Raw genomic sequence first — 12060 nt, 5'->3', positions numbered from 1 at the left:
TACATTCAGCACAGCCCCAGCCTGCTGCAACCAAAATAACACCGAGAACAAGTCACCAGCAGAATCTGCCTTTCAGTCTCTGCCTCGTCAGAGAAAGCAACAGCGAAAAACACTATTCAGCAATTTGCAAACATTAACAAACTTTTAATGAGCTGTAGTGCAGTATGCAGGGAATAATTATCTCTGTGCACAATTACTCTTGTTGCTCAGCCTCCGGAGGTACCTTGCACAGAGCACAGAGGCTCAGCCCATAACTCACACGTGGCTCTGGTGACTCCTGGGCCCCAGCTGAGGCCATCAGACAGAGGCTTCAGGGACCAAAACCTCTCATTTCGTTCCTGACAGTGGACCCCTAGCACAGCCTGCTGTTTTTTCACTGCATTGAGCGATAATTTGCACTCTCAGAAGCAGAACCATTAGAAAACAGTAACGCTGTGCCTGTGTGAACAGGTAGAGAGGTCTGACCAGGCAGCGCTTCATTTTACAGGGCTAATTGCACAAGAGATGCAGAGCTGATAAAGGAAACACGGCCTGCTGCTTCTTGAGCTCTGTGTGCACTGAGATAAACAACCTGGATTAGGCTGGGAGCTGCCAGCCATGTCCCTCCCAGTTGCTGCCACTGCCAGCTCCTGGTGCCTCTCCCTTGGAGCCTCCAAAGATGTTCCCCAGCTGACTGCCTGACCCGCTGAGGCCACCTTTGCTGTGGTCCTCCTCACACATGGCTGGATAAGCTGACCTCATGTCTGATTTTTTTTCTCCCCCTCCCCTCCCTGTCCTTAATTCTAGCAAACCCTGCTCAGAGGCTAAGCATAAGCTGGATGAACAGCCTCTCTCCCCGTCTTACAACACTGCCCTGGCTCTGACCAAGCAGATGAGGGAATATTGCAATCTCTAGAAGGGAGGAAGGAAGAAAACGTGGTCCATGGAGCAGAGGCAGACACACACAGCATGCTCCGCTAGAATCTGTTAGCAAGGGCTGGAGCTGCCACGTCATGGCTCAAAGCACTAACAGCCTCCGAGCATCAGTGCTCTGGGACCAAGCTGTGAATCCAAGTGTCTGGGGGAAGGAAGCGGCTTTGGCTGGCACCTACGCACGAGGGATGCTGTAATTCAGCCACTCCGTGTCCCCTCTGCCTCTGATAAGGAAGGATTTCATCTGAGCAGCCCCAGCCCTTTGGCAGAGGCGATGCCCAACCCCAGCGTGCTGCGGAGCCTGACTGAATTATTCAGAGTCCACACAGCGTGGCCTCCTTCTCTCACTTCAAAACGCGCAGACGGGAGGAAAGCAGGCAAGATAGCAGGTTAAAGCAGGTCAAAGCCTCACCGCTGCCGCTCTGGGCCCAGCCTAAATTAGAGCAACAGCTTCTGAGAGCTGCAACTCTCCTCCCTCCCATCTCTGATGGGAGTGAAGGTATGGGAGCCAGCTCCAGGGCGCAGCCTTAAAATCCAGCTGAGGGGGAATTTAAGAGCCTCAGGGGAGGAAGGTATAAGGAAGGCAGGGCCTGGCATCCCCCTTGTTTCCTCTGAAGTCTGGGATGACGTGGAGGGTAGCATTTGGCTCCTGCCCTTGACCCTGCTAGTCTCGCAGGGTGCCAGCCCTGGGTGACCACCACTTGGTCTCCATGGTGACCTGGGGCAGCTTCAATCACCCACTTCTGCCCGTAGCACATCCTTGCTCCTGACATCCCCTGCCGAAGGCCAAGCAGCCGTTTTGGAGCAGCTGGCCCCGAGCTGCTGCCATGGAGGAGGGCGAAACCCACTTGTCATTAATTTGGCTCCAGCTACAACACCTCCACCAAGCAGTGGGACCCAGCCTTCTCCCTGCCAGGAAAGTGAGGCACGGATGCGTGCAGGAGGCAGTCAGACATGCCTGCTCGTTCGTACACACCACTCACTTACTGCAGAGGGGGGCTGGGAGCTGACTACCAGCTCTGGGGACAGCCCCCAGCTGCCTCCTGCTCCTGCCAAGACACCCACACGCTCCCCTGGCAGCAGGATGGGTGCTTATAGGTGTCGCCCAGCCACTGCGTGATGGGGTACTGCTCTTCCCACAGAAGATCCTCGCTTTCTAATCAGTGTAAACAAGGAAAATTAAATAAAGAGAAAGCAGAGCAGCCAGTCACACTGCCTGCCTGTGCCTGGGTCACTTAGTTTCTCACTGCTCAGCTCTGCACCACCGTGCAAGTTTTGTTATCCAAAGGATCAATTTTACCGGGGAATTGCTTTCTGAATTTGACCTTTGAGGATCATCAATCTAAGCAGAGAACTGTAACCCCAGCAGGCTGACCCCACAACACAGCACTTTGCAGCCCAATCAATCAGGCTGCATTATTTAATAGCGAACAGCCGAGCACCTTCAGCCAGCCCCCACTGCCCAGTTTGTGCGAAGGTTTCTGCGTCTGGGCCTCCCTGCTGCTTAGCAGCTTGACTTTAACCCTTTCTTCAGGCCTCTCTGCCTCCTCCTCTGGGCCTGCAGCCCAAGGACGTGCGCTCGCCGATTGTCTGTGCACAACGGCTTTCCCCAGCCAAGACCCAGCTGGTGGAGACTGGAGAAAATGGCATTAGCCCAGTCCCCTGGGTGGGAGCTGCTAGTCCTGCTCCCTTCTGTTCATCTTCTTCCAGCCATCACAGGAAAGAGGATGAAGGGAAAGGTTAGGAGCTACTTAGCACTGAGGCTCAAATAGCAGCAGTGGGGCAGACACCTGCGCTGTGTCCTGCAGAAGGCAGCGATGGCCCCGCTCCAGTCCTGGGGCTGCTCCAGCAAAGTGCTGGTTGCAATATGGTCTCTTTGGCTCTGGAGGAGACCTGAAGAGCTGGGAGCGTTTCTCCTCATGGGTCAAGGCTAGCAGTGACAGCGCTGTTTCTCAGTGAGCAGCAGAGGATGCTGCCATGGTGGGGCACAGCCCAGAGAAGAGCAGCTCCAGCACATACCCAGCAGGAGCTCCAGCACCCACAGGCACCTCCATGGCCTGGGAACACCCAAGTCCTGCTCCAGCCTGTTAGCAGGTCACACAACTGCATTTTGCATTAAACAAAAACTGGCTCACACCATTCCTGGCAAAAGTGGCTGGAGCAATGTGTGGCACAAGATGTTACTGTTTGCACGACGGGGTATTTATGAGTTTATTTTAGTGCAGGTCATTTGGCTGCTGCCTTCCCTCGGAGTGGCGCAGTGTGGTCTGATGCTGCCAATGCCTCCACCAGGGAACATCACGGAGCTTGGAGTGCCAAGGAAAGTTTACAGGAAAGTGTTCTTTCTTCATTTTTTACTTTTTCTTTTCTTTCTTGTTTTTTTTTTTTTTTTTTTACAGCTCTAAAGAACACTTTGCCATCCCTGCATTTCTCCAAGTCAGCATCCTGGGGGTCACAGCAGCGAGTGGCTGGAGAGCCATTGGTGCCAACCCCCATGCGAGGGAAGGAGATGCGGGTGCACAGGAAGAAGGTGCAGGAAGGGGGAAGTGCCGCAAATCTGCAGGAGCCATGCTGAGAGTGGGAAAGCAGCCCCTGTCCTTGAGCTTTCACTAACGACTTTTCAAGCAATTTTAAAAAGCCACCCCAACTCTTTGCTTTCCTTCTAAGGATTCTTACGTGTTTTGCAAGCTCTTCTCTGTCCGTAACCCCACTTGCAGAGCAGGGACGTCAGACAAAGGCAAAGAGCATCACTTCATCCTTCTCCCTCCCCTGAGCCAGCCTTCGGGTGCTGGCACCACCCGCTCGGGCCTGATGCCATGACCCCCCTGCTGGGCTGTGCAGGGCTGGAGGAACCACCCGCTGGACGGAGACAGAGTTGTTCCATCCCCATGCACCTCTCGCCCAGTTCCCACCACGCGCCAATCCTGCCTTGCCCCAAGCTCCTTAAAAAAGCCTGAGTGAGGACATGGGGCAGCAGCAGTCCACCACAGTGGGCCACCACTTCCCTTCCAAGTCTCTTTCCAGTCCAGCCTGTGCTCTCATCTTCACCCCGTGCTCACCGTGAGGATGCTACTGCACAGCCTCATGGCCCCCGGGATGCTGTGAAGACCTGGTCCCCTCCTGCTGGCTCCTGGGCCATCGGGCTCCTTGCTTTCTCCCACCATTGGCTTCGCTTTGCTCCCCTGCTCCCTTCCGCTCTCCCGAGCCGGCGTTGGGGAGTGGCAGCGCGCAGCAGAGAGCGGCTAATGACAGCCATCCAAAGGAAGGCTGATGATAGCTTTCCCCTGAACTGTTTGCTCTCACTGTAATTGATGAGACTTTAATGAGCCTCATGGGATGATGTGTTTGAAGGGAGCTCTTTTCTCCCCGTCCCTGAGGAAAATGATGTTTCAACTGATCTCAGCTCTTGGGGTAACATGAATAACTCTTCTCCATCTCTCTATTGTTATCCCCAGCCGTTGCTCACAGCACGCTCCAGCAGCTGCATGGCCATGACTTACCCACGTTTTACTCGCACCTTTGCAACTGTTTTGGCAGCTCAGCAAAAGCATGGAGCAAATCTTTTGGGCAAAGCATAACGGGTGCTGAGCTTGGATTGTTTCTAGCCCATCTGTGCATGCAGAAGCAGGTAAAAATAGCTTCTAATGTCTGGGCCACAGAAGAAGCACCATCCTTTTGTGGTGAGCAGTTATATTAGGATTCACCTTGCTGGGAGATCGCTCCAGCAGAAGTTCACTACTGCCAGTGGCTGGAGCAGGGCTGAAAGGGCTGAAGATGGCGACGGTGGCTCATTCATCCCAGGAGCAGGGCTGGGAGCATAGCTGAGCCTGCGGTCCAGGGGCCGAAGGGGGAGGAAAAGCCATTTTTTCTCACTGTTTCTTTCCGCTCGAACCAGGGAGAGACAATTCTGGGTTTCACTGATTTGTGCAGAGCCAAAAAGCTGAAAAATCCCTGGGTTATGTCAGAGGGGCATGTTGTGAGTGCAGGGGTTTTCTTCCTTGTGGGTTTTCACTTTTGGTTGTGTGGTAGGGATGGGTGAGTCCTCCCAACAGGGAAGAACCTTTCTCACTGCCCTTTGAAATTATTTGAGCTTTGGGTTACAAAAAGGAGACAATTTAAAAGATGCCAAAGTGGAAAGTGCGTTAGCTGGCTGTTTCCATTCGAGAGGCTATTTATTTTAAATAAGTTGACACTCACCAGCTGTCAAGATCCCGCTGACTGGTGGAACATTATTTACATTCAGAGCTGTCTTAAAAAGCAAACACAGAACCAAACTTCCCATTAGGGGGTCGGGCAACAGACGGGAGGAAGGGTGAAGAGGACATCACAGGGATACGTGAACATAAATATTTGCAGAGTAATGCGTATAAATGCTCTTGGTCTTTCTCCTGGAATGCAATAATGCCTGCAATTGAGTTCATTGGCCAAATTGAATTTGGGCTCCTGTAGAAGTCTCTTTATATTAAGTGCTTTAACATACATCACCTTCTCAGTCTATCGATGAAATTCTATTATCTGCTCAGGGCCGGACGCAACTCGGCAACAAAATCAGAGGGGAAATAAAAACCTTCACAAACCAAAGCCAGGAGCAGGTAATAGGACCTTGGGCATCCGTCTCCGGCTATCGACAAAGTGTCACGAGCAGCTGGGGGAAGGAGGAGCTCTCTGGGTTTCTCGCTAACTCCCTCCCTCCCGCTCAGCAAGTTTCCCCTCCATCTTTCTGCAGTGGGAGTAAAAACCTTTATGAGAGTTGAGGAAAGCCAAGCAAACAGTTGCCGCACATTAACTTAATTTAACTATATGACCAAGAGCAAGATTTTGCTTGAACTCAAGCTAATTCCAGCCTGGAGGAATGCCAGGGAAATTCAGCTTTCCAGCTCTCAGGGACTGCCCAGCATGGAGGTGAGGACGAGCTGAGGAACGTGGCACACAGTTAGCACAGACTTGGCTGTCCTTGACACGAGGATGCTGTTACCTCCTGGGACCCAAAATCTGGCTGCCAGGAGCTGCAGGAGAAGGCACAGGCAGTGCTTGTCCTGCTTTTTGTGGTCTTCCCAAAGCTGCCGAGTGCAAGGACTGCAAGGCTGTTGGGCTGGTTCTTGGGGGATGTTTGGGTGAGCCTGTGGCTAGTTCAGGGATGATGCTCCAGCACTGGGGCTGGGCAAGCTCAGCTGGGGAAGCCCACACTCTCACAGATCTTTTACTCAGGTCTCTGCCTGTCCCCCTTCTGCAAAGCAGCAGTGGTGCAGCTGGCAGGTCCCACCCGCCTCCTCAGGGAGAGATGCTCAGTGAGGGTCATTACAAAAAAATCTAAGACCCTCAACAAGAGGCTCCACAGACCAAATCTTCTTCTTTCCTCCTTTCTAGAGACAGCTTTGTCAGACAAGTCAAGACTGCAAACCTCTACACCTGGAGGTTCATCAACAGCTTCAGCAACAGGGTTCAGAAGGTGAAACATCCAAGCAGGGCATAGCACCCTGGGGGCAGCCAGGATGTGCTTTGTGCTGGCGCCCCTGGTTTGAGCTGAGCTACCACTGGAGGCAGAGCACTCAGAGCTGTTGTCGTTGTGCTGGTCTGGAGGACAGAAGCAGGAGGCAGCTACAAGGTTGAGCAGGAATTGCTTCATCTTTAACAACAATATAGATCCAAGCATCATCACATCTTGAGAGACACCGATAAGGCAGGAAAATGTATCCCTTGCATGTGGGCACCACTAATGATTAACCAGCCTGATTTATGGGAGGAGGTGCTTTGGGGGATGGCCTTGATCCTTCAGGTCTGAAGCGCCTGATCCTGACTCTGGCACCAGAATAATGGGCTGGGTGAATCTGTGCTGCTCCTCTAGTGCAAACTCTCCACTCCAAGTCACATGGAAAGCAAAGCCTTCCAGAGGGCATCCATGCATGGCACCAAAAACCTCATGAGGACAAAGCAGGGGTCAAAGCAGGGGAGCATATAGGGCTTTTTCCTTCAATTCTTTTGTGCAAGCAAAAGAGAAGCCAAAGAAACCCTCCGAAATGCAATTAGTGCAGAGAGGAAAGGAAATGCTGTCACAAAACTGGAAACCTTGTCTTCTTGTTGGTGCCACTTTGCCCTGAGCAAAGCCTGAAATGAGGCCCTGTTACATGGAGCTGCTGGGTGATAACACACCCTCCTCCTGCCTTCCTCTGAGGACTGCTCATCACTGGCAGGATGGACAGACAGACAGACAGAGCATGCACTGGGGCAGGAGAGAAGTCTTAATAATCAGCCTAAAATTGATTCACTTCTGCTCAATCTGATCTCTCCTAACTGGATCCACGTGTCCTGGCCACGGCACATTAACTTCAATTACAGCTTATTAATGTCTCCGTGATGGAGCGTGCCCTGCTGAGCACTGCGGTGACTGACGTTATGAAGGGGAAAAAATTACTCCGAAGAGACACGGTGTGTAATGGAGAGAGAACCAGCGGCTTTCATCGCGCCGGCCGGCAGTCCCAGCAGCCAGGAGAAGCTCATTCACCCATTCCTGAGAAGATGACAGAGCTCGTTGCTGTGCCGAGGAGAAAACTAAGCAGTGAATAGAGATCTGCGGGGAACAGTCTTTCCGCTTCCCTTCCCCACCCTGCCAGGCACACACACCAGCACACAGGCCAAGGGCTTGCTCGTGTCTATTCCTGTCTTGACTCCTCTGCATCTCCAGTTACTCTGCAGATCAATAGGGACAGGATGGAAGAAGAAAAAAAAAAAGAAAAAGATACCAAGAGGAAAGAGAGTAAAAATAAACTGTCACCCTTATGAACAGAGAAATGGACCTGACTGAGGTTGTAGGACGAGGAGATGAAAACAGACGGGGCAGAGGAGACCCTGAAGCAGCAGCCCTTTGCACCAACACTCAGAAAGGAAGCAATGACCCTCAGGATTCACCAGACCCTCTGGAGATCCCAGCAAACTCTTGAACTGCCCTAGTCCCTCAGGCCTACAAGAGGAGAGAAGGCAGCAAACTCCTTCCCCTTCCTCCCACGTCCTTTGCTCCATTTCTTTCTGCTTTTCCCAGAAGCTCTGGGAGATCACCATGAGGGGTTTTCCTTGGTGGGAAGCAGAGGGGTGAAGGACAGGGTGTGCTTGGACAGGGGCACATGGATTATAAACCTCTCCGAACCCTCTAGCTAAGGCTGTGGCATCAGAAACTGCCTGGGCTCGTGGTCTGCTCTGAGGGCAAAGCGTTTTGCTCTTCCCTTGACAGTGAACATGAATTGGAAATGAGCTGCCATTTGTCTCATCACCCTGCCAGCACCGCCAGCTGCCTGCCAAAATCCTGGTGCCAAACAGGGGCACAGGCGATGCCAGGCACCGCTCCTCCGATGCCACACACCACGGCCGGGCACTGCTCCTCTGCTCTCCCCGAGCTGCTCACGTCTCTGCTCTCCAGGTGGAATTTTCTGCCTGCTTTTTGCCTTTGAGCCCTCATTTCTTCATCATCATCTTATGTCTGGCTTCCTTGACCCCCGTAGCAGATCCCTAACCCCACCACCCCCATTTCATCTAGGCATTTTCCTCCTCCAAGGTCGTTCCTACGTCCTGGAAGTGGCAGTGTGTGTCCCTCCCCAGCCCTGCCTGCCCTGTCTCACCCCTTCCCCGTGCAGCGCTCCTGTCAGACTCACACTGATTTCTCCTCTCTTCCTCTCGGCAACCCACCCCTTGTTGAGCCATACAGAAGATTTAATTTGGTTTTAGTCCCTGCACTGTAACTGGCTTTGCTTACAGTCGAAATTAGATTGCTTTCCAGCAAAAAACCTGTTTGCTGAGACTGGAATAATCACAGGAGCAGAGTTAATTCACATGAAGCTTCTCCACCTTATCCACAGCTCCTCAGCCAGTCACCCTTCCCTGGGTGGAAGAATCAGCCCAGGACAGGCATCAACTTCCTCCCCATCGAGGATGAGTGTCCCCCACTCCTGGGGACCAGCCCAACAAGTGGGGACAGCTGAGAGCTGGAGCACTGCAAAGCCAGGTCTAGCTGGAGCTCAGGACTTTGACTTTGGGCTGAAAGAAGCAGATTTCAGAGTTTTCTTTGTCCCTGGCCAAGGAAAAGCCCTCTCCTCCCAGAGGCCCTGCTGCATCAGAGGACTCGCTGTCAGGCAGCTTGGGTGAGCAGTGCCAAGAGGGAAGCGGAGGCGAGCGGGAGCTGCTGCTCTGCAGCAGCCGTGGGCAAGCGTCCACGCCGGCAGCGCGCCAGCGCGGGGGGAGGCCGCCAGGAATTAGCCAACAAACCCCAAACCGACTCATGCCGGCCCCAGAAAAAAAGCAGCATTGCAGCTTCCTCCCAGCTTCCCCCGCCAGCACGGTCCTCAGGGTACAGGTGGCTGTGGAATCTCGGATGGCTCATAGAGGTTGTGCTCCTCGCGCCCCCAGGGTGTTTGAAAGGGTTTTCCTCCCCTGCTCCAGTTGCCTCTTTTCACATTTGTAGGGATTTTATCTCTTGAAACAATCTCTGCTGCTATTAAATGGTATTAAATGTGGCCAGTGAGTTCAAAAGCTGGGGGGGGACTGGGTGGGGGGGTCAGGAAGGCAGCTAACAGCCAGCAAAGGGCTGGTTTGTGGAGAATCCCACCAGCAGAGCCTGAAATTGAAAGTACTGAAGCAACGTATGCTGCCTAAGCAGGCTGAAAAGGTAAGGGGCTCTGAGGAGAAAGGCAGGCAGGAGTATTTGAACACGTATCTTAAAGCATCGAGTGTCCTGAAGCTGCTGCAGGGGCAGTAACAAGTCCTTGGTTCTCTGCACACTGAACTCCATGCTTGGAAGCCAAAGGTCATTGCACAAGCATTAGCATCAAACATTTAATCCTAATTTACCACTTTCTGAGCTAAAAACCCTGCATCCTTGTTCTGGAGTCTAACCAGCCCGGGTAAATCGATACACCAGCTCCAACCCTTCCTGCTAGCTGCCCCGGTCAGTGTGGGCTTTGGCTGGGAATGGATCCCTGTGGCTTTGTCACTGCTGTCAGTAATAGCAAGTGTCCCTGCAGGCAGCTTGGCCGCTGTGGGGAGAGCTGGACTGTGGCAGACGGAGCTGGGGGCAGGACTGGCTGTGGTCAGGGTGGAGGAGGAAGCAACATGCTGGCCTTTCTTCTCGCCTTTGCCTGCTTTCCTTTCACCCTCTTTACTATTTTGCCCCATCCTGAGCTGCTGGAGGACCGTGGATATTTAGTACACCTGGCAGGTCTTCTTACGGGCGGGTGTAAAGTGTCTCTCTGCACTTATTTATACAGAAGCACATTGCACCCAAACCTGGGTGCTTGCAGACATGCGGGGAGCTGCTCTCCTGCACCTCTGCCCGTGTGCCTGAGCTCCCCAGGGCTCCTCCCCGGGCAATCCCAACAGGGGCACCTTGACACACCGCCAGCCCACCTGAGAGCCATGGCTGCTGCTCCCAGACAGGCGACAACATGAGAGAGACTGACCCCTCTGCCCTTGGTGCCCTCACCACTGCCTCCTGCCTGCCTCACACGAGGAAGGGACCCTCACTTCCTTCGCTGCAGCCTCCTTGGAGCCTGTTCAAAAGTAGCCTCGGTGGCACCTGCAAAACATTTTTGCTTGCAAAAAGCGAACAGTTTGAACTGATAAAAACAGCTCCTCTGTCGCTGTGGTAATTCTTATTAGCACAGGGTGGCTGATGGGGAGATTTTCCCCCTCTCACCTGTAATCCACAGGCTGGATGGGAAATTAGCCATCTCGGCATTTTTCCACCCTATTTTGCTTTTTCAGCTGATGTTGTAATGTCACGTATGGCATCGCACAGAGAAATGAAAAACAAAAAAAAAAAACAGAGAAACAAACCTCCTCCTACCTTCCCCTGCCCTGATCTGTCCCAGATCTGTCAGGGGGCTTTACCCTCACCCCAAACTTTGCCGGAGCCATGGCTGCTCTGGGGGTGCAGGACTGACTCGGCATCACCCATCCTGCTTGCGCTGGCGGTGAGTCGGAGTTTAGTGTGCTGAGCCGCCTCATTCCTCACCCACCCCAATTTATTATCATTGCCTCTGAGATTTTTGGGCAGAGACTGGCCGTGTTTGCACAGCTGGGGACAGGGTATGGGAGAGGGACCTCAGACCCCGACCATCCATCCAAGCTGTGTCCCAGCTCCCACCCACACCAGCTCTGGAAGGACACAGCCCTTCTCTCAGACATAGTCTTAGAGGTGCCCCAGCCATTCCCTGCAAGGACACATCTGTTTTATTACCGATGCTGCTCTGCCTGGGGAGAAAGTGTATTAGAGGGAGAAACACTGATAATCTTATCGGTCGACAGAAATGCTGACGGCTTAGTTTTCTAGCAGTAACCCTCTTCTCATCCCTCCGGGAAGAGATGCCCAAAGAAATACAGCAGCCGTTACCTGCCAGTGACTTCAATGTTGGAGACGGCATAGAAGTACTTGTACAAGTTCTCCCTCTGCACGTAGGTGCCCCCCAGGGCTGGTCTCAGCAGTCTCATCCGCAGGTCAGTCACGGTGAAGAAGTCCTTCAGCCCTTTGGCGCTCTCCAGCCGGGTGTACAAGTTGTCCATGTTCTTGAGGTCAGGGCCAGCGAAGATGGCAAAGCGGTCCCTCACCTCAAACCGGACAGTCTTCTCTTTTTTGGAGCCCGCCCAGCGGGAATACTCCTCTGTGCAGAGGACCCTGTTGGCACTGGTGGTGGAGAGGTCCCGGACCCTCCGTGCTGGCATGCTGAAGGCCTCCATGCAGTCATCTGCGTAATACTGATAAGGGTGCCAAGTCCTCCCGTTGTCCAGCGACTTCTCCAGCATCATGATGGTGGGTCGGCCGTACTCAAAAGTTATCACGATGTCATCTGTCAGCTCGATGCTCTTGTTCCAGGACAACGTGATGTTGGCCAACAGCGGCTCCGGGTACCGGCGCCACGTCACGCTCTGCCAGTATGTGGCCAGTCCTTCGTCCTCACTGTCGAACATGAGTTTTGGTGGGTGGGCCAAGTCTGGGTTGGAGGCATCGCACTCATCGCTGCACAGGTACGGGTTCTCCTGGAACAACAACAATGGTCACGAGAGAAGGTGGCATCGCACCATCACCAGGCCCTGGTTTTAGCTGCTTGTGTCAAACATTAACTGCTGGGCTGAACTGGAGAATGCCGGGCGTCTGGCTGCGGGTGA

The 12060-nt window shown here is 53.3% G+C and overlaps 1 protein-coding gene across 1 annotated transcript in view; it reads right to left on the bottom strand.

Moving 5' to 3' along the window:
* The window catches only part of NTNG2 (netrin G2), a 45631-nt gene that overhangs the window by 15671 nt on the left and 17900 nt on the right, over positions 1 to 12060 (bottom strand). The window contains 1 exon segment of the mRNA XM_010141250.1: positions 11288 to 11931. Within this exon segment, the coding sequence (XP_010139552.1) occupies positions 11288 to 11931 (644 nt within the window).

Source organism: Buceros rhinoceros, unplaced genomic scaffold (genome assembly GCF_000710305.1).
Source record: "Buceros rhinoceros silvestris isolate BGI_N320 unplaced genomic scaffold, ASM71030v1 scaffold11690, whole genome shotgun sequence".
NCBI lineage: Eukaryota > Metazoa > Chordata > Aves > Bucerotiformes > Bucerotidae > Buceros > Buceros rhinoceros.
Note: the sequence above shows the minus strand (reverse complement) of the source record. Positions and strands in the feature narration are given on the sequence as shown.